Source organism: Oncorhynchus tshawytscha, linkage group LG27 (genome assembly GCF_018296145.1).
Source record: "Oncorhynchus tshawytscha isolate Ot180627B linkage group LG27, Otsh_v2.0, whole genome shotgun sequence".
Lineage (NCBI taxonomy): Eukaryota > Metazoa > Chordata > Actinopteri > Salmoniformes > Salmonidae > Oncorhynchus > Oncorhynchus tshawytscha.
In genome coordinates, this window is record NC_056455.1 from 20278969 (window position 1) to 20301685 (window position 22717).

The 22717-nt window shown below is 42.9% G+C and overlaps 1 protein-coding gene across 2 annotated transcripts in view; it reads left to right on the forward strand.

The window, feature by feature from the left end:
* The window catches only part of LOC112237214 (acid-sensing ion channel 2), a 564722-nt gene extending 544035 nt beyond the window's left edge, over window positions 1–20687 (forward strand). For both annotated transcript variants that reach the window (XM_042307187.1, XM_042307186.1), the window contains 7 exons: window positions 735–885; window positions 2791–2847; window positions 13721–13874; window positions 14515–14606; window positions 16661–16740; window positions 17689–17757; window positions 18452–20687. In XM_042307187.1, coding sequence (XP_042163121.1) covers window positions 735–885; window positions 2791–2847; window positions 13721–13874; window positions 14515–14606; window positions 16661–16740; window positions 17689–17757; window positions 18452–18553 — 705 coding nt within the window. In that variant the 3' untranslated portion in view covers window positions 18554–20687. The remainder of the gene's footprint in view (window positions 1–734; window positions 886–2790; window positions 2848–13720; window positions 13875–14514; window positions 14607–16660; window positions 16741–17688; window positions 17758–18451) is intronic.
* The last annotated feature ends 2030 nt before the right edge of the window (window positions 20688–22717 follow it).

The window sequence follows — 22717 nt, forward strand, 5'->3', positions numbered from 1 at the left end:
GCTACTTTTATAGCCTCACTACTGTATATAGCCTGTCTTGATTTGAAAATCAATGTCTCGCTTGCTGATATCGAGGGAATTCTGTGTTCGAGTTAACAACAGCAAACTAATCTGGATGCATGGATACAGTATCAGTCTCTGATTGGAGGGATTCTTCTCCAATGTTATCTGTGCTAACAGACATTCCACAGCCAAATCTGACCTGGCAGGATAAGGATTAACTGGTATTTGGCTGAGGAAACTGCATCTCCCACAATGCAGGGTGCGCTGGGTGATGGATGCTGAACGGAGAGTAGCGGAGCGGCTGGAGAGGGCCGCCTGCGTGCAGGGCAGATGGGCGCTCACTCAGCTCCTCCTGGTGTCCCTCTTTCCTCGTCTGCTGTTCCCATCTCCAGAGCCATGGGGGTGGGGTAGGGGCAAGAGGGGGGAACATTTGGAGATGTTGTGTTCTTGGAACCTGTTGTGAGTTTTCACAGCGAGAGACTGTATCTGTGAATGTGTCCCACTCTGCCCAGTCTGTTGGCCAGACCTTCCTTTTGTTCCTCTGTCATCTAGCCTGCTGTGTTCTAGAGGGCCTTTTGGAACCTCTCTCTGATGGCTCTACATCACAATAACACCATGACATCTCCTATGTGTCTATGGGAGTTTTAGACTTCAGCTGAGTGTTTTTCCCTGTCACTCTCTGTCTCTGTCTCTCTGCTCAATCCCCCCACTGTGTCTCTCCTGTGTTGTAGCTGACCTACCTGCCTCCTCCGTGGGGAGAGTGTGAGTCCAAGGCCCTAGACTCTGGCTTCTTCCAGGTCTATAGTGTGACAGCTTGCAGGATCGACTGTGAGACACGCTACATCGTGGAAAACTGTAACTGCAGAATGGTGCACATGCCTGGTAAGAGCACACACTTTCTTTTCCCTTTTCACACTAAACAAAACATGTGGATAGAGTCTGTAATATAGCATTGTCTGGGTCATGGGCAAAACATGTGGATAGAGTCTGTAATATAGCATTGTCTGGGTCATGGGCAAAACATGTGGATAGAGTCTGTAATATAGCATTGTCTGGGTCATGGGCAAAACATGTGGATAGAGTCTGTAATATAGCATTGTCTGGGTCATGGGCAAAACATGTGGATAGAGTCTGTAATATAGCATTGTCTGGGTCATGGGCAAAACATGTGGATAGAGTCTGTAATTAGCATTGTCTGGGTCATGGGCAAAACATGTGGATAGAGTCTGTAATATAGTCTGTAAAACATATAGCATTGTCTGGGTCATGGGCAAAACATGTGGATAGAGTCTGTAATATAGCATTGTCTGGGTCATGGGCAAAACATGTGGATAGAGTCTGTAATATAGCATTGTCTGGGTCATGGGCAAAACATGTGGATAGAGTCTGTAATATAGCATTGTCTGGGCCATGGGCAAAACATGTGGATAGAGTCTGTAATATAGCATTGTCTGGGTCATGGGCAAAACATGTGGATAGAGTCTGTAATATAGCATTGTCTGGGCCATGGGCAAAACATGTGGATAGAGTCTGTAATATAGCATTGTCTGGGTCATGGGCAAAACATGTGGATAGAGTCTGTAATATAGCATTGTCTGGGTCATGGGCAAAACATGTGGATAGAGTCTGTAATATAGCATTGTCTGGGTCATGGGCAAAACATGTGGATAGAGTCTGTAATATAGCATTGTCTGGGCCATGGGCAAAACATGGGCCATGTTTTTTCATCAAGGACTATTTGAAGACAAGGTGAGGAAAGTTTGATAAAGGACTTACAGTAGTTGTTGTGGTTGATAAAGTCATCTAAAGTCTGTGGTGGGTTTGAAAAGGTCAAAGAGCTGTAAGGTGTAAGGTCAAGATTTGTGTTGGTGTATTATAAAGCTTTCTGCTCCAAGGCTTGTCTATCACCTTGCTCCACACAAAGCTCTATTTCTCTCTCTCACTCTCTTTAGGTGTGCTAGATTTTTGCATGTTGCAAGTCTCCTTGACTGCTTCCACAGTAGGGTTGCAAAGGGAGGGTATATTACTGGAAACGTTCACAGTTGACCATTAAACTATCAGAATTTTGGTATCTTTCAAGGATTTTGTGTAATCTATCATAAATAATCTATTGGCCCTTTTGGGGACTCCAGATTATCCCAGGTGTTATCTATGGACCTCTGTGTGGTTGTGTCACATGCAGAATATATGACATCATTAAATAAGATCATTTTAAAATATCAACAAAAACAAAATAAATATGACAAAGCTGTAAAAAAATATCGTAAATATAAACCATCAATTTAGGGAATACCAATGGTGTTTAATATGAGAGTTTCATCATAATTCCCTTTATCATTTTTTACACACTTTAATTTATGTATTTGTTGTTGTTGTCACTGTTTTGGTGTCAAATTGGTGGCAGTAGTGAAGAAAAGTCAATAGTTGGAAGAGTTGCAGAGTTCATTGAAAATAATGCTTATTTTCTCTTGAACCATATGGTCTAGCTACTAGAAACTCATAGACAATATGGACACAGATTTATGTTATTCAAGTATAAATGACCAAAGTTACGATAGATTGCCATAGATTTTCTGTTAATTACCCCAAATTACTGAAGATTCCAGTAATTTTAGTAAATCACTGATAGCTTTGTAACGATATTCCACAGAAATCTGAGCTGTTTACAGTTTTTTTTTCTCAAGCTCGTATGTCATTCAGAGGTACTACATTTCATAAATATATCGATCAGAAAAGCTGAATCTGAACTTTCCTCCCCTTCCTTCTGTGCTCCTTCTGTCCTTCTAGGTGATTCTCCATTCTGTACCCCTGAACAGTACAAAGACTGTGCAGAGCCTGCCCTTGGTAAGTCCACAATATGAATGCACACAAACGCACAAGCTTACATGTCTTTTTGTTGAAGGTACTACGCAGCGCACAGACACCCTCGCGCATTCAACATCGTCAAGTTTCTTTGTAGGCCTTTTTGGCAGGAAAACTGTGACGCCAGCTGTATCGCCTATTGCCTGTTTCTGTTTCTGAGTCTTTAATTAAAGAATGTGAAAAAATGTTGTGTCTGTTTGCTGCTTTTCATTAAATCATGCATATCTGTTCTTCATATGGCCTAAAATACATTTATTTAGGCTATAGCAGTGATCCCCAACCGGTTGATTGCGATCAACTGGTCGACCTCCAAGGCATTCCTAGTCGATCACCAAACATTTCTGTAAAAAACCCAACAATAAAGCCTTCGTTCCTATTTTTTTATTTGTTTCTCGCTGTTGGTGATAGATGCAGTTGATTCAGCAGCCCTAGCTCCGGGAAGGCAAAGTGTCCCCATTTTTAATCATTTAATGATTCTGAAGGTAGAACTCCACCTACCCAGCAGGCCCAGAGAGGAAATAAAGTGCACCTATAAGCCTGTTTCTATGAGTAAGTACATTACATGTTTAAGATGTTATCCAGCACTATCAACACTTTGTTCAACATTTTTATGAGCCATAAAATATACGTTCTCCCTACTTCCACTCACGCTATAACCAGCACTGCACCTGCAATAGATGAGCGTAGCAAAGTGTTCCGATAAACTTGCCTTGTTATTATTAGCGGCTTGTGTCTTTTTTTAAATCTGGGAATACTTCACTTTCTCTGGTCATAGGAGAAACAACATGAATTGGTGCGTGAGGAAGAAATAATGCCGTGTGAATTGAGTTTTTCCATCAGCTGAGGGAGGGAGAGTGGAGGGATGGTATTGTTGAGTCGAATGAGAGACAGCCTCACCGCTGCTCCCTCCCTCCCCTCAGACTGACTATCAGATGCTGGCCATCAGTCCAGTAAAAACATACACTGCTCAAAAAAATAAAGGGAACACTTAAACAACACAATGTAACTCCAAGTCAATCACACTTCTGTGAAATCAAACTGTCCACTTAGGAAGCAACACTGATTGACAATAAATTTCACATGCTGTTGTGCAAATGGAATAGACAACAGGTGGAAATTATAGGCAATTAGCAAGACACCCCCAATAAAGGAGTGGTTCTGCAGGTGGTGACTACAGACCACTTCTCAGTTCCTACTCTTCCTGGCTGATGTTTTGGTCACTTTGGAATGCTGGCGGTGCTTTCACTCTAGTGGTAGCATGAGACGGAGTCTACAACCCACACAAGTGGCTCAGGTAGTGCAGCTCATCCAGGATGGCACATCAATGCAAGCTGTGGCAAGAAGGTTTGCTGTGTCTGTCAGCGTAGTGTCCAGAGCATGGAGGCGCTACCAGGAGACAGGCCAGTACATCAGGAGACGTGGAGGAGGCCGTAGGAGGGCAACAAGCCAGCAGCAGGACCGCTACCTCCGCCTTTGTGCAAGGAGGAGCAGGAGGAGTACTGCCAGAGCCCTGCAAAATGACCTCCAGCAGGCCACAAATGTGCATGTGCCTGCTCAAAAGGTCAGAAACAGACTCCATGAGGGTAGTATGAGGGCCCGACGTCCACAGGTGGGGGTTGTGCTTACAGCCCAACACCGTGCTGGAAGTTTGGCATTTGCCAGAGAACACCAAGATTGGCAAATTCGCCACTGGCGCCCTGTGCTCTTCACAGATGAAAGCAGATTCACACTGAGCACATGTGACAGACGTGACAGAGTCTGGAGACGCCGTAGAGAACATTCTGCTGCCTGCAAAATCCTCCAGCATGACCGGTTTGGCGGTGGGTCAGTCATGGTGTGGGGTGGCATTTCTTTGGGGGGCCGCACAGCCCTCCATGTGCTCGCCAGAGGTAGCCTGACTGCCATTAGGTACCGAGATGAGATCCTCAGACCCCTTGTGAGACCATATGCTGGTGTGGTTGGCCTTGGGTTCCTCCTAATGCAAGACAATGTTAGACCTCATGTGGCTGGAGTGTGTCAGCAGTTCCTGCAAGAGAAAGGCATTGATGCTATGGACTGGCCCGCCCGTTCCCCAGACCTGAATTCAATTGAGCACATCTGGGACATCATGTCTCGCTCCATCCTCCATCCACCAACGCCACGTGAATGCAAATGTGTGCTGCTAATGAACAATAACTAGGCCTAATTGATTACCTTTGAAACTATCCTCTTGGAACTGCCGGATCTGAATAAATGTGTTGATGGATGGCTTCGATAGTCCAGCAATCGAATTGCATGTCGTACATATGATAATAATCCAAATATTCTGCTTAAAAAGATCTTGCACCGCTACCCTCCTCATTCCTCATTCTTAGAGGAGGTCAGAGAAAGACACAGTGGAACCCGAATTTATCCTCTGGGTGCGTGGAAAAAATATCCTGCTGCATGAAGGCTACCCCTACAGACAGGAACGACAGACAGCAATTAAGTGCTTTTGGAAGTGCACCGAATATCACACTTTTGAAATGCCGACGTCACATAACCCTGAATGATGAGGTTACAGTATCTGGATACCTGGTTCTTTCAGCGCCCGGAACATCAACTGGAGGACCCCCTGACATACTTTCAGGCAACATGGGTTGGGGAGAAAGTCGGACTCATTGGAAAAAAGCCAATGTTTCCCATATGTATGGCTTGTTTAACATAAACTTTATTATTATTTTTCTTACTATTGATGGCATCATGCTCAAGGCCAATAAAATTGTTGCGAATATGCTTCTACCTATTTTATTTATTTTCTGAATTTTGGTGCTGCTACGATGCGGTCCTGCAAGACTTGGCAAAGACCAACCATGGAGAGGAGAGCTGGCATTGAACTTTTTGGTTGAATCTTGGCGCTACCCACCGCACCATTTGGAAGTTCATCGAGGTATTGCAACGACAGCAGCAAGGAGGTGAAATGAGAAGGGAGCAGCAACTTGCTGGCATTCCACCGCCATGTCAAAGACCCTGCTACCACAAGCAACAGAAGGATCTGAAGTCGCTGGTTGAGAAGTAGCCAACACCACGACTCAACTGATGGAGTCTTACCCGAAGAGCGTTGCCTACACTTTCAAGTAGAAGTTGTGAATATTCCAAAATCCATCTGAGAGAAATGAGCACCTAGTCTACTTGGACACTTCTTCAAGTTCAACCCTTTCAATGACTCCAAAATCCTTATGAGACCAGAACACTAAGCACACTCTTGGATGATTTGTTTGTTTTTGTCATGTAGCCTACTCTAGTATTTTTTAGGTTATATAAAAAATATATATTAGGCCTACTCTTATTTTTGCCCCATCATTTTTTTGTATTTTGCTAAGCTTTTTTGTTGATAAATAAATGTTTTATAGTAAATAGTTGGTGTTAGTGGATGGTGTAAAAACTAGAAAAAGCCATGATTTAAAATGAAAATAGATTGTAGGAACTAGATATAGGTCTAGATATAGTATAGGCTGTTTTTAGCCTTCAGCCTTTATATAACCATATGAATGAATTGATATCCACTCAGTGGTCAGTTTATTAGGTGCATCCATCTAGTACCGGGTCGGACCCACATTTGCCTCCAGAACAGCCTGAATTCTTCGGAGAATTGAACCGTTGCTCAATTGGTATCAAGGGACTTAACGTGTGCCAGGAAAACATTCCCCATAACTTTACACCAACGCCACCAGCCAGTACCCTTGACACCACGTGACTCACTGTCTGTAGGATGGTGTACCGAACAAACAATATTCTACCCATATGAACACATTTATTTTAGGCTATAACTGAACCAATTTCTGTAGGCAATATTGCCTATACATGTCACGTTCGTCATAAGGATCGGACCAAGACGCAGCGTGGTATCCGTACATTCTCTTTTTAATGAATTAACAACAACCGACCCATGACACTATACAAACTAGTGCTGACAGGCAACTAAACATAGACAAGATCCCACAAACACCAAAGGGGATTGGCTACCCAAATATGATCCCCAATCAGAGAGAACGATAAACAGCTGCCTCTGATTGGGAACCATATCAGGCCACCATAGACATACAATTCACCTAGACCTACCAAAACCCTGGACATACAAAACACCTAGACCTACAAAAACCCTAGACATATAAAAAACCCTAGACAATACAAAAACTAGCGTACCCACCCTAGACACGCCCTGACCTAAACAAAATATAAAGAAAACAGAGATATCTAAGGTCAGGGCGTGACAATACAACAGGGATCAACTAGATTCAGCTGGAGGCTGATTTTGTTTCTTGAGCGGATGGTTTGGGGGCCGGAACATAATTACAAATCATTTGTAGATTACAAATTGACTGCAAGAAGCCCAAACAAATATGTTTGACAAAAACATTTCAAACCTTGCTTACATTTGAATACGACGTGTCTCTCTATTACGCATGGGAATACTTTGGAGCTGATTTCCTGGTGTTTTTAGTCTTTGATGTCAACAATGAAAATGCATTAAAAAATTGGGGGGCCAAATTTGGCCCATGGGCCGCCAGTTGGGGAACCCTGCTATACAATATTCTGCCCATATGAACAAATACAATAGCCATACATGATTTAATGAAAAGCAGTAAACATACATATTTAATAACAGACACATGAACAGAATCAGACAATAGTTAACATATACAACTTTGTTTCACATTCTTTAATAACAGACTCAAACACAATCACACAACATGCTAGAGTGCAGGCTGTACAGCGCACTTCACAGCTTCCCCGGTGCTTCACAGCTTCCCCGGTGCTTCACAGCTTCCCCAATGCTTCACAGCTTCCCCGGTGCTTCACAGCTTCCCCGATGCTTCACAGCTTCCCCGGTGCTTCACAGCTTCCCCAATGCTTCACAGCTTCCCCGATGCTTCACATCCTCCCCAGGAAACTCGTAGTCTCAAGTGGACAAAAGAGTAGTGTTCGTGGTAGAATAGTATGTGTTGCTGCAGTGCTTCGTATTAGTAGAATACTTACTGGGAGTGCAACACCTCCCTCTTCCTCTCTCTCACTCATCCTCTTGCTGTTGCTGTTTGGTTGATTCGGGATAAACGATTTGACATCATAGCATTCCTGTTTCTCCATGGGCTAGGGGACATAAAGATATCATGAAGAAAAGGCATAGGTACATTGTGTCAACACAAGTGTCTTATAATTTCCCAAAAGATTTGACACATTTTGTATTAGTTAGCTACACATGTATTATTGATCATTCATAGAGAATACAGAGGTTCTCTCGTTTTGCTGGTTGACCCTGGTATTTAGGATTAGCATTTACTCAGCTGTTTTTTTTCCCCTCTAGAAAAGCCAGGTCTAGAAGCCTCCCTCGGTTCATTTTACTTTCATACTGTACTGTATATATTACAAATAAGGAATCTGTGTTTATCTGTGTGTGTTGAGAGGAGGGGGAGCTGTATGCATTCACATACAGTAGGATCATTCACATACAGTAGGATCATTCACATACAGTAGGATCACTCATATACAGTAGGATAATTCACATACAGTAGGATCTCATTTTGTGCCTAAACCCATCTATATTGAACTGTTATTTTCTGTAAAACTGGGATATTGACTTTTTATTCTCACTTTCTCCTTCGTCTCATTTTTTATTAGGCTGTTTTTATATATTAATTTATACCTTTACTTTTACCACAGACTCATACTTTACTGAAGGGATAAATGAAAATCAGATGAGGCAGGACCTTGTTTATTCCTCTAAATTAACTTTATTGAAAAGTGTTTGTGTGTTTTGTGTAGTAGGGGTGTCTAATTCCCCTGCTGATATCATTAAGGGGAGGCGTTCTCTCATTCTGTTACCTACCGGGCAACAAACACACACAAACACTGGCAATTATTTGGCCCTGGCTCGTCCATTGTAATTAGGCAATGTGTCTCAAATAAAGAGGAAATGAAGCCAAGGTATGCTATACTGGGACTGTGGAGAGTTAGAGCTAGAGTACCCTCTTGTGCTTGGTCCATCCTGGCCAGCTCCCTCTCGCTCCCTCCCTCCCTCTCGCTCCTCCTGAATTGGTTTTATTTGAAATGCCTGTGCTTATTCCATCCAAACACACAGACCCAATAATTCTATGCAAATCAGTTCCTAGTTAGACTGTGAACCAATTTGATATAACCACCGCACCGTTTTCACTTAGTAAAGTCTGAAGTTGTGCTTTTTTTTAAACCAATGTGTCAATCAGGAAGTTTGGGAGACAGAAACAGTGTGGCTGCTGTTTTAATTGAAGACAGCTGCATCTGTTCTCACTGGAGGGTCCTGTGACTAGATTACAGAGGAACACAGAAATCTTCTCTGTTCCTAATTATACACACGGAGGAAAACACAGACATTTGTTGTCCTGTGAAAAGTCGACTTGGATAGCATTGCCCACAGTAACGTGATCATACAATCACATTACTAGCGTAATCGTTTTAGAAATGCGGTCTCATTGCAGGATGAATGACAGAAGATCCTCTCATCTCACATAAAGGTTTTAAACCAAACATACAATAAAAAGGATTAGCTCGTCTCTGGGTTGAACAACTGCTAGCTTAAATATAACATTCTGTTCACAGCCAAAGACAGCGTAATGGAGAGTGTTAAGTCATTAAAAACACTGTTTCTTAATAAGCTTGGAAATATGAAATAAAGCAGATGATTTGGTTAGAATAATTGTTATGGACAGAAATGAGATGGTGGATAGAGAGAAATAGTGAGAGAAAGACAGAATGATAGAGGGAGAGAGAGCGAAGGAAAAGAGAGTGAAGGAAATAGAGAGAGAGAGGGAAGAAGAGGAAAGAGAGTAAGATTGTGATGTGGGGAGAGAGAGAAATAGAAAAAGGGAGGGTGTAAATCAGGGTTATGAATGCACACTGCTACCCGGATCCAATAACCCCTTATTTGAATGAGAATGAAAAGCGACTGAGGTGCCATATTGAATTTCCTGTTGCAATTACGTGACCACTTGGCCCTGAAGGCTATTAGTAATCCAAGGGAGACTCCGCCCTGCCCAGGGCGAGCTGGGGAGACTGCCATACTATTGTCACAGTGAGAGATTAGGGTTGGGAGATCAGATTTGATATTTTTATGCATTAAGGGAACCTAGCAGCAGGGTAGAATGGGTTGAGAATGTGAGTGAGACTGGTTATTGTCAGAGGAAATTGATTTGGATAGGACCAGATAGATTAGAATAGTATTTTTATGCTTCCAGGAATGGATAGAAATGTCTGGAAAGTTCATAAAACATTCCTGTGTATTTCATGAGGGCATTTACAGTGTCCACAGTTGTTGAGGCTAGTAGTTCATTTATAATCGGTAGAAACTATGAGAATAGACAGGTTCAGAGCTTTTGTGAAGCATCACAGCACCGTTGAAAAAATATATGACAAATGGAAATCCAATATAGATGGTGTGAAGAGATAAATGGGAGGGATTTAATGGAGCTGAAGGGTGGGACTAATAACAACAAGATAACAAATGTAAAATATGCTATGTCTGTAAAATGTATATAGGTTCAGAACTTTTGTGAAACAGCACAGTTAAAAATATATGGCAAATAGAAATCAAACTGGATGAACATTAGAAATAGATCAAATCAAATTTGTATTCGTCACATACAACAACAGTGAAATACTTACTTACAACTAACAATGCAGTAAAATTATTTATATTTTTTAGATATATAAAAACTATTAAAAATGTATGTTTTTAAATAAAAAATACGAATAAGAGTAAGAAATAAAAGTAACAAGTAATTAAAGAGCAGCAGTAAAATAACAATAGCGAGAATATATAAAGGGGCGTACAGGTACAGAGTCAATGTGCGGAGGCACCAGTTAGTCGAGGTCATATGTACATGTAGGTAGAGTTATTAAAGTGACTTTGCATAGATGATAACAACAGAGAGTAGCAACGGTGTAAATAGTCTGGGTAGCCATTTGATTAGATGTTCAGGAGTCTTATGGCTTGTGGGTAGAAGCTGTTTAGAAGCCTCTTGGACCTAGACCTGGTCCTCCTGTACCGCTTGCGGTAGCAGAGAGAACAGTCTATGACTAGGGTGGCTGGAGTCTTCTTCTGACACCGCCTGGTATAGAGGTCCTGGATAGCTGGACCCTATGCACTACCCGCTGTAGTGCCTTGCGGTCGGAGGCCGGGCAGTTGCCATACCAGGCAGTGATGCAACCAGTAAAGATGCTCTCGATGGTGCAGCTGTAGAACCTTTTAAGGATCTGAGGACCCATGCCAAATCTTTTCAATCTCCAGAGGTTGTCTTGGTGTGCTTGGACCATGTTAGTTTGTTGGTGATGTGGACACCAAGGAACTTGAAGCTTTCAACCTGCTCCACTACAGTCCCGTCAATGAGAATGGTGGCGTGCTTGGTCCTCTTTTTCCTGTTGTCCACAATTAACTCCTTTGTCTTGATCACGTTGAGGGAGATGTTGTTGTCCTGGCCCCACACGGCCAGGTCTCTGACCGCCTCCCTATAAGCTGTCTCATTGTTGTCAGTGATCAGGCCTACAACTGTTGTGTCATCTGCAAACTTAATGATGGTGTTGGAGTCGTGCCTCACCATGCAGTCATGAGTGAACAGGGAGTACAGGAGGGGGCTGAGCACACAACCCTGAGGGGCCCCTGTGTTGAGGATCAGCGTGGCGGATGTGTTGTTACCTACCCTTACCACCTGGGGGTGGCCCGTCAGGAGGTCCAGCATCCACTTGCAGAGGGAGGTAGTCCCAGGGTCCTTAGCTTAGTGATGATCTTTGAGGGCACTATGGTGTTGAACCCTGAGCTGTAGTCAATGAATAGCATTCTCACATAGGTGTTCCTTTTGTCCAGGTGGGAACGGGCAGTTTGGAGTGCAATAGAGATTGCTTCATCTGTGGATCTGTTAGGGCAGTATACAAATTGGAGTGGGTCTAGGGTTTCTGGGATAATGGTGTTGATGTAAGCCATGACAGCCTTTCAAAGCACTTCATGGCTACAGACGTGAGTGCTACGGGTTGGTAGTCATTGAAGCAGGTTACCTTAGTGTTCTTGGGCACAGGGACTATGGTGGTCTGCTTGAAGCATGTTGGTATTACAGACTCGGTCAGGAGGAGGTTGAAAATGTCAGTGAAGACTCTTGCCAGTTGGTCAGCGCATGCTTGCAATACACGTCCTGGTAATCCATCTGGCCCTGCAGCCTTGTGAATGTTAACTTTTTTAAAGGTCTTACTCACATTGACTGTGAAGAACATGATCACACAGTCTTCCAGAACAGCTGGCGCTCTCATGCATGTTTCAGTGTCATTTGCCTCGAAGCAAGCATAGAAGTATTTTAGCTCGTCTGGTAGGCTCATGTCACTGGGCAGCTCTCGGCTGTGCTTCCCTTGGAGAGAGTAAGGGTAGAAGAAGGACAGGACTAAAAACAAACCTAATATAGCTATTGTAAAATAGATTGTGTCCGTAAAAGGTCTGTGTGTATAAGCCGGAAGTAAAAGCCTAAGTGTTGTTGTTCATTAGTTTACTCCAATTAGGGGAGGGGTGGTGGGGTTAGCGGAAAATAATAAAGGAAATATATTTTTAAAGGTATATGTATGTATTTATGTGTGTTTGTGTATGTACAGTACCAGTTAAACGTTTGGTCACACCTACTCAATCAAGTGTTTTTCTTTATTATTAATATTTTCTACATTATAGAATAATAGTGAAGACATCAAACTATGAAATAACACATATGGAATCATGTAGTAACCAAAAGAGTGTTAAACAAATCAAAATCTATTTTATATTTGAGATTCTTCAAAGTAGCCACCCTTTGCCTTGATGATAGCTTTGCACACTCTTGGCATTCTCTCAACCAGCTTCATGAGGAATGCTTTTCCAACAGTCTTGAAGGAGTTCCCACATATGCTGAGCACTTGTTGGAAGTTTTTCCTTCACTCTGCGGTCCAACTCATCCCAAACCATCTCAATTGGGTTGAGGTCAGGTGATTGTGGAGGCCAAGTCATCTGATGTAGCACTATCATTTGTTTTCAACAGGACAGTGACCCCAAACACACCATAAGTGTCACATTGCCCTTACACAGCCTGGAGGTGTGTTTGGAGTCATTGTCCTGTTGAAAACAAATGATAGTCCTACTAAGCGCAAATGGAAAAGCATTCCAGGTGAAGGTGGTTGAGAGAATGCCAAGAGTGTGCAAAGCTGTCATCAAGGCATCATTGAAGAATCTAATATATAAAATCATATTTTCATTTGTTTAACACTTTTTTGGTTTATACATGATTCCATGTGTTATTTCATTGTTTTGCTGTCTTCACTATTATTCTATAATGTAAAAAATTAAGAAAAACCCTTGAATGAGTAGGTGTGTCCAAACTTTTGACTGGTACTGTACACATTTACAAAAGAAATATATGGTGGATTGGAAATGATAAATACAATTATATTAATGGAAGCTACAATCTGCAATTTCAAATCTACTCCATAAAAAAAATATCAGTAGCAATTACACTAACAACCTTTCAGTATGTACAAATAGATCATCCTGGAGGCAGAAGGATCAACATTTATTTTCTCCCATCATTATGTCTTTAGTACACTGTCCCAGGTAAAACATGCATACTGTTAGACTCTGACATTTCTGCTAAGTGCATCAAGACGTACGGCCATTCTGAAGTATATACAGTAGGGAATGCTGTTGAGATGGGTGTGTGTTTGTGTGTGTACCCTCAGTTGCCCTCAAACTAAGGTCAACTCTCCTCCCTCTCCTCCCTCTCCCCATCCTCATCCATTACCCCTCTTCCATCCATCCATTCATCCTCTCCTTCATGTCTCCCTGTCTTCTCTACTGTAGCCAAGTTGTCAATGCTGGAGAGTAGTAACTGCATCTGTAGGACACCATGCAACATGACACGCTACAACAAGGAGCTGTCCATGGTCAAGATCCCCAGTAAGACCTCAGCACGCTACCTGGAAAAGAAGTTCAACCGCTCTGAGAAATACATCACGTAAGTACCTGCCTATAGGAGGCTCCAGAGGGACAGATGAATGCATTAGAAGGAAAAATGTAATATACATCAGCCTACGGTATCACATATATTATATGTAGTGATAGTAAGGAGGGTGTGGGTGGAAAGTGAAGATATTACACTGAGATGTCTTTGACGCTCAGACTCATGGGAAAGAGAACTGGGAGCCTGCTATTGAAGAGATCCGTCATGTTATCATATAAGTGGATTTTGATGATAATAACAATAGGCATTCTCTATTGGATGCAGTCATCAGTTGAGATGCTACTCTACTAATGACATTGTATGGGACATGTGGTTCAGTGTGGAAGAATAAGCACCCTTACTTATGGCAATTGATAATACAACTATTGATGTAGCAGGTATAGTATGCCCTGTATGTCTATTTCCCCGTTGACTGAAAGATTAACACACTTTGAAAAGACTGATGGTAAATAAAACGTTCAAAAAATACCATTTAAAAAACGGATGTGTTTAGACTGATGACCTGAAGAATGACTGATGACTTACCAGTTCATTGATTGATAGTTAAATAGGATGACAATATCAAGGTAAATGTGTTGTCTTCTCTTTAACACGATTGAAGTGTTATCTGATCTTATCGATGTCTCTCTTTCAGGGATAACATCCTAGTCCTGGATGTGTTCTTTGAGGCCTTGAACTATGAGACCATTGAGCAGAAGAAAGCCTATGAAGTGGCAGGCTTACTGGGTATAGTCAACTCTCTAGCTATTATCTACCTATCTTCTTCCCCTCTCTCGCGCGCACGCTCTGGCTGTCGCTCTGGCTCTCGCTCTCGCTCTCACTCTCCATCTCCTCTCTCTCTCTCTCCATCTCCTCTCTCGCTCTCCATCTCCTCTCTCTCTCTCCATCTCCTCTCTCTCTCTCCATCTCCTCTCTCTCTCTCCATCTCCTCTCTCTCTCTCCATCTCCTCTCTCTCTCATCTCCTCTCTCTCTCTCCATCTCCTCTCTCTCTCTCCATCTCATCTCCTCTCTCTCTCTCCATCTCCTCTCTCTCTCTCCATCTCCTCTCTCTCTCCATCTCCTCTCTCGCTCTCCATCTCCTCTCTCTCTCCATCCATCTCCTCTCCATCTCTCTCCATCTCCTCTCTCTCTCTCTCCATCTCCATCTCTCTCCATCTCCTCTCTCTCCTCCATCTCCTCTCTCTCTCTCCATCTCCTCTCTCTCTCCATCTCCTCTCTCTCTCCATCTCCTCTCTCTCTCTCTCTCCATCTCCTCTCCATCTCCTCTCTCTCTCCATCTCCTCTCTCTCTCCATCTCCTCTCTCTCTCCATCTCCTTTCTCTCTCCCATCTCCTCTCTCTCTCCATCTCCTCTCTCTCTCCATCTCCTCTCTCTCTCTCCATCTCCTCTCCATCTCCTCTCTCTCTCCATCTCCTCTCTCTCTCTCCATCATCTCCTCTCTCCTTTCTCCATCTCCTCTCTCTCTCTCCATCTCCTTTCTCTCTCTCCATCTCCTCTCTCTCTCCATCTCCTCTCTCGCTCTCTCCATCTCCTCTCTCTCTCCATCTCCTCTCTCTCTCCATCTCCTCTCTCTCTCTCCATCTCCTCTCTCTCTCTCCTCTCTCTCGCTCTCCATCTCCTCTCTCTCTCTCCATCTCCTCTCTCTCCATCTCCTTTCTCTCTCTCCATCTCCTCTCTCGCTCTCCATCTCCATCTCCTCTCTCTCTCCATCTCCTCTCTCTCTCCATCTCCATCTCTCCCCATCTCTCTCTCTCTCCATCTCCTCTCTCTCGCTCTCCATCTCCTCTCTCTCTCTCCATCTCCTCTCTCTCTCCATCTCCTCTCTCTCTCCATCTCCTTTCTCTCTTTCCAGTCTCTCTCTCTTTCTCTCTAAAATTCAAATTAAGATACATTTAATTAAATAAAAAACAAGATTAGAAAAAGAAAAAGAAAGAATGGCTAATAAATAAAGAACAACATGTACATGGATGATGGTTATACACTATATATTATTATATATTGTATATATTACTGTCAGTTATATTCAATGTAAATACTTCAGGGTATTAATGGTTATGGGAAGTCAGGCTATGGCAATCATCCTCAGGCTATGGCAATCATCCTCAGGCTATGGCAATCATCCTCAGGCTATGGCAATCATCCTCAGGCTATGGAAATCATCCTCAGGCTATGGCAATCATCCTCAGGCTATGGCAATCATATACATACTGTATCTGTCAGTAATATTTGCAGTTTCTCCCTCCCTCAGAATAATGTCATTAGTAAATGCACAGAAGTTGTGAATTGATTGAGATATTTTCTTGAAAAAGATTATCTTATTCGGGAGTATTTCTCAGGAAAAAGTGCATCTCTGTCTCTACCTCCCCTGTAATGCAGTGACCACATAGACACTCTTCTTTGGATAGCCATGTCTTTTTGTGTCTCCCTTTTTCTATAGCCAGCTGGTGTTCCCTGAGCCTGTATTTGGTCAGGATCTGTCTCTGTTTTGTATCTCTGACAGAGTAGAGATATTCTGCATTTTTGTATTCTGTTTTGAGGGCCAAATAGCAATTTAGTTTATTCAGTATTTTTGTTTCATTTTCCCAATTTGTCAAATAGGAGGTTTTCATTTCTGTAACAATGTGATTGATTTCTCTGTGTGATTGGATAATAGAGTTGTTTAGTGTTTTCAATAGCTGGCATAGGAGATTCTTTTCAGGGTTCAGCTCTTAGGTTTCCAGTGCTTGCTAGCTCTCTCTCACACGCTCCTCTCTCTAACTGTGTATTGTTGATCTTCCAGGTGATATAGGTGGTCAGATGGGTCTGTTCATCGGGGCCAGTATCCTTACCATCCTGGAGCTATTTGACTACGCCTATGAGGTCAGACATAGAACACACACCATGTAGAAACTTCCAAAGACACACATTCTCACAAACGCATTATCAAACACTCTCACAGACAGTTATGTTTGGCGGAAGAAATAAGAACTAAAAAATGAATAACAATTCATATCAGAGACACCCGTCTAATAGGTTACACACACATTTCTCCACAGACTCAAGGCCAATCACACACACACACATATTCACATTCACATTTCAATTGTTGAGACGAAAGAGCCTTGCCATATATCTGTCTGGGCTGAGTGATTGAGGTGCGTGATCAGTCTTTTCATTAAGTCAGCTCAGCCGTTGGTCTCTCTCTCCTACTGCTTTGGTCTGCTTGGAGCTCTGCCAAGGACAAACCAGTCATTCTGTGCCCTCTGGGCTTTAGAAGTACACATGAAAAGTATTTTTTTCCAAACCTTTCTCATGTTTTAATGGGGAGCCTGTGCGGGGTGTTTTGTCAGACAGAGAGTGCTGCTGCTCTGGCTGTGGTTTTAAAGACCGCCACTAAAATAACAGCCACGGTGATGTTTGGCCTTGAGTCAAGATATTATTACATATGCTGATGCCTAGTCACTTTACCATGCCTTCATGTACATATCTACCTCAAATACCTGGTACCCCTGCACAGTGATCCAGTTCTGGTACTCCATGTACATAGCTCCATTCTTGTGTATTTTATTCCTCTTATATTACTAGTTTTCTTTTTATTATTATTCTTTAACTCTGCATCGTTGGGAAGAGCTCGTAAGCAAGCATTTCATGGTAAAGTCCACACCTGCTGTATTATTTATGGTGACAATTATAACTGTTCAAATTCACCTAAATTAAATTGGTCATAAGTTACCACAGCATGTAAAAAGCACACTTCATGAATCATTTTGTGATACTGTGTATGTCCTGATGACCCTGATGATGTGTGTTACATATATATGTTGTCAGGTGGTGAAGGACAAGTTGCTGGACCTACTGAGCCGAGACGACGAGGAGGAGAGCCACGGAGAGGATGTGGTAAGGTCATGAGGTTAATCAGATGACAAACTGGACTGTCACACTGTTTGGAAAATGTTTTATATTGTATTTATGGCTTAGCATCCAGCCAAACCTCAATATGATTTATGTTATTCTGTGCCAGACAGCTATCCCGATGTAATTCTCAGTTATTGACAAGAAAGGAGATGAAATCTCTCCAACTGAATCGTGTCAAAATGTCACTCAGTGTATTTTTTATTTTAATTAACCAGGTAAGTTGAATGAGAACACATTCTCACATACAGCAATGACCTGGTGAATAGTTAAGGGGGAGAGGATGGATCAGCCAATTGGATGATTAGGTGTCCATGAGGGCAAGTTTGGGTATGTAGCCAGGACACCAGGGTTAACATCGCTACTCTTATGATAAGTGCCATAAGATTGTTAGTGACCACAGAGAGTCAGGACACCCTTTTAACATTGCATCTTAAAGATGGCACTCTGCACAGGGTAATGTCCCCAATCACTGCCCTGGGACATTGGGATCTTTTTTTCAGGCCAGAGGAAAGAGTTCCTCCTATTGGCCCTCCAACACCACTTCCAGCAGCACCTGGTCTCCCATCCATGACAAACCCTGCTTAGCTTCAGTGGCAAGCCAGCAGTGGGGTGCAGTGTAGACGTTTGCATGTGTATAAGTGTACTACACGCATATGTGTGTGTCACCCTACCTCAGAGTTCCTGTGACCCGGTGGGGAACCACTCGGAGGCCATCAGCCACACGGTGAGCGTCCCCCTACAGACCACCCTGGGCACGCTGGAGGAGATCGCCTGCTGAGTCCCCAGCCCAGCTCCACACACGCACCAGGCAAGGCCACTGTGAGCCACCACCACACGGGGAGCCAGTGAGCAGCAGCCTCTTCCACAGGCTACCAGGACAGAATGATAGTGACTTTGGTGGGGAGGATGGGTGGCTGGTCAGAGGAAAGGGTGGCTGGGTTGGGCTAGACTGGGCTGGACTGGGCCTCCCCTCCACACTGTCACTGCAGTACTAATGGGGATTAAGGAGCTGTCACCTGGACTTACTGGTGCTCTCTGTTACTGGAACTGTTACTGTACTGCTGGAGGAGGACAGCCACCTCCCCTCCCCCTCACATGCTCATCTACCTGACTCATAGGTCTTCTCCAGTTCACAGACAGACAAACTGCACTGTAAACATAACGGGAAGGGACTCATCTCTGTCCTAGACATGTGTATTCACTAGTCACCCATCGGTCAGTACTGCCAGACATTGTACCATAACAGTTGCTGTGAACTGTCCAAGTTGCATGCGCTGCTTCCTCTCAGAGATGGTTTCTCTCTTTGGTGATGCTGATTGGCTGACGCTGGACTGCAGTGTTGCTTTACTGTACATTTGCCCTGTCTCTCTCTCTCTCTCTCTCTCTCTCGCTCTCTCTCTCTCTGTCTCTCTCCGTGGCCTATGGGATGAGGCCAGCTATAGAAATAGAATGTATAGATTGAACATGGTTCACTATAATATATTTCATATGACACATCCATCTAAGGCAGTTCCATTTTGTTGATGCACTGTTTTCTTAGGCGGCAAGTTGTATATCTACGGGAAGGGCTGTTGGGACTGTATTTGCATTCATATTGGGAAAACATGAGCATTCTAAAGACTCAATTCCAAAATGACTGTTTTGCATTCGGTTATTTATTTTGTTGTTTAATTAATGCATCCGTTCTATTGATTCCACTCCTATCAATTTACCACAAGGTGAGTTTCCCCCGAGGGAAGGCAAGGTACTGAGCTGCTTCTTAACAACATATTAAACAGGTGCCATATTCCTATGTGTAAACTCATGTAAATGATTAAACGCTTGCCTCTTGGCGGCAGCGCCTCAGTGGGGTAAAAGCACTCATTGATGACTGAGGCTGAGCCAAAACCAGAGAGGTGGAGTATGACATTGTTTACCTGGCAGAATACAAGCAGAGTACAAATGTCGCTCATAAAATGAACATGCTGAGGGGGTTTAGTTTCATTTCAGCTGCATGATGTGGGTGTGTTGTCTGGTGAGAACTGACGGACTCCCAACTCATCATATTTTACATAATGGACTTGGCCCTTACATAGAGATATCCCAGCTAGAAATTGAATTGAAATTGGAATTTCCATGATAATCACTGTTCTATTAATGGAAATAATGTTTGGACGATAATAATTGCACTGATGTAGATTCAGATGAGGGGAAATGATCTTCTGATTAATTTGAGGATACAGGGTGTGTTGTATTGTGGTGTTAATATTGGTGTTGTAGTACGAAAAACCAAAACGGTACGAGACAGTGTTCTGTCCTGTCTACAGTGGACATGTTATTGAAGAAGGACTTACATGAACCAACTTATGACTGGTTGACATTTTGATTTGACGCAAATACAAATTTGCTAACAGGGCAGGATGATAATTCAAATAGTCAAGCCCAACATGTAAAGCCTTTCGTTTGCAGAAACGGTAGCCTGCAGACTTTTCCGGGACTATTGTCCATCTCTGACTGAAAGACACAATCTTTGTCAAATTGGAGGTGATTTTAAGCCGATAGCCCCAACCAAACACATTTAATAACCAGTTAAAATCAAACTCACCAAACCATGGGTGGTGTGAAAACCACAGGAGGTGTTTTTCTGTTCTCAAAAAAAGTGACAAAGGACTATCCAAAACCATGACATGAAACGCTGACTGGTCTGAGTCCAACTCAAAAAGGATTTGGTTTGCACTTTATGTTTCGTTAACACCCCTCCCACCTAGTGCCATCACACTAAAAAGGGCCATATTGCATCACTATGATATGACGAGTACATCCATCCAGAGTAGCATATCAACTAGCCATGATTATTCAGACAGGCGGCAGGTAGCCTAGCAGTTAGCGTGTTGGGCCATTAACCAAAGGGTCGCTGGTTTGAATACCTAAGCCGACAAGGTGAAGAATCTGCCGATGTGCCCTTGAGTCAGGCAGCTAAACCTAATTTGCTCCAGGGGTGTCGTACTGCTATGACTGACCCTGTAATACAACACATTTGACTGCATCTATCCGGTGTATGTGACAAAACTTCTACTATGTCATCGTTATAATGTACAGTACAGGTGGGAATGATCTCCAAGTGCTTTGTGAACTATGATTTCCTGTCTGTTGTTGACCTGCTGTGTGTAATCTAATCTCTCATGTATGGCTTATCATGTCTCCTTTAGCAGTGATCTCAGCCATCTCCAGGGGTGGACTTGCCATCTGGCATTTGCCTGAAATGCCAGATGGGCTGGTTCATTTTTAGCCTAGTGGTCCTGTCTAACGGAAAAAAAAATGTTTGCTAAATTATCATTATCTGACCTTGAGGAAAAATATGGACCGGTGTGAGGACCTCAAGGAAAAAAATAGGCCGGTATATTGCAAATGCAAAAGCCAATTTCTGGTCCCAGTCCTCCCCTGCTTCTCACCTACTGTATAGATCTGTCCATGGAGAGAGGTGAACTACTATGGGACACATACTGAGTCTCAGTGAAAATGCCACTGGTTGTTTCTTCTCTTTTGGTTTCTATTGTTATTTTCATTTTGTGATGCAGCGTACAGTATGTGTTTTTAATGTGAAACGATTAAAAAAAAAGGTTTTTGCTGCGGGGTCCTGTCGTGTTTGCCTTCTTGTGTAGACGTATCACTCATTTCTTCATAGCTTTGTAAGAGGATCCATCGTGCAGACCACAAGCATAATACTCTGTCATACAGTGCTTGTGGTTTGTGGGGAGGGGTGGGAGCTTGGGAAAAGGCATCAGCGCCTACAGTGTGTTGTGGTGATAGAAATGGAAAGGGGAGATCCTATTTCACTCTGACATCTCTACTACACAGACTTAATGTGCACTGAAATGTCCTCCTCTCAGCTCCCAGTGATAACAGCAGTCAGGACACCAGAGGACTCTTCCAAGCAGAGCAGTACTAGTAGACAGACTGAGGGAGAAAATTCACTTGAAAGCCATTTTGTGCTGCTGGTCAGGTTCTATTTTGCATCAGCACTCTCCAGGAACTCCTGCCAGCTATTTGCTCTGTCTGTATCAGGAGCTGTGTCTGTGTCTTCCCTCTGGGTGCCCTGTTGTTCCATTAATACAAGTGTCTTATAATATTAGAGTTCAACCCCAGGATCTACAAATCATATTATTTATGGATGACAACGTCCTACACAACACAAATGCTATGCAGTTAATTTAGCTCATGCTGCTGATACAGGGAATTGTGTGTGTGCACTTGATTTACTTGTAGAGTATTGCCAGAAAAAGCAATCTGCCAGCAGACGGTGACCTGAGAATATTTACACATTGATTAGGTTGATGGATGTGTAATTAAGGAACTTCGTTACCTGCATAGATTTTTCTCACTTGGGTTATTGCATAGCCAGTGTTAAAATGTGTTAGCAAAAGATCTTGGTGAGGATGCACCAACACACATGGGCAAAGATGTCAGTCGAGCATACAATTTAGATTAAATGGGGAAATAGATTACACATTTTGAAACCGTTGTGTGGATGTTTTGTTCAAACCAGGGTTAAACAGAGAAAACCTGTGTGTGTTCATGACTTTGTGATGAAACAATATGACAACCATTTTTTCCCAGGAGGTACAGTATCAACACATGAGCCAGTGTCTAAGCTGCAGTGCCCTCTCAGAGACAAAGACAGGCCTGGGTTCATCCGGAGTTCACTGGGCATCTTTTCGGCTTTAGACAGACATTGCCGGAGGTCCTTCGGTGGAGACTGTTTTCATGCAAGGCAGGGTGGAAATGTAGAGGCAATTTGCCACTGCTTAGAAACCTTGACACAGTGGCCTATAGATTTGTACAAAGTGAATGCATAGTGTGAGGCAGCAATTCTAGATCATCATGAAAGACTTCATTAGGGCTTAGATCATGAGACTGCTGTTATCATTTTTGTTTACCATGGTGCTTGATATTTCTTTTGTTG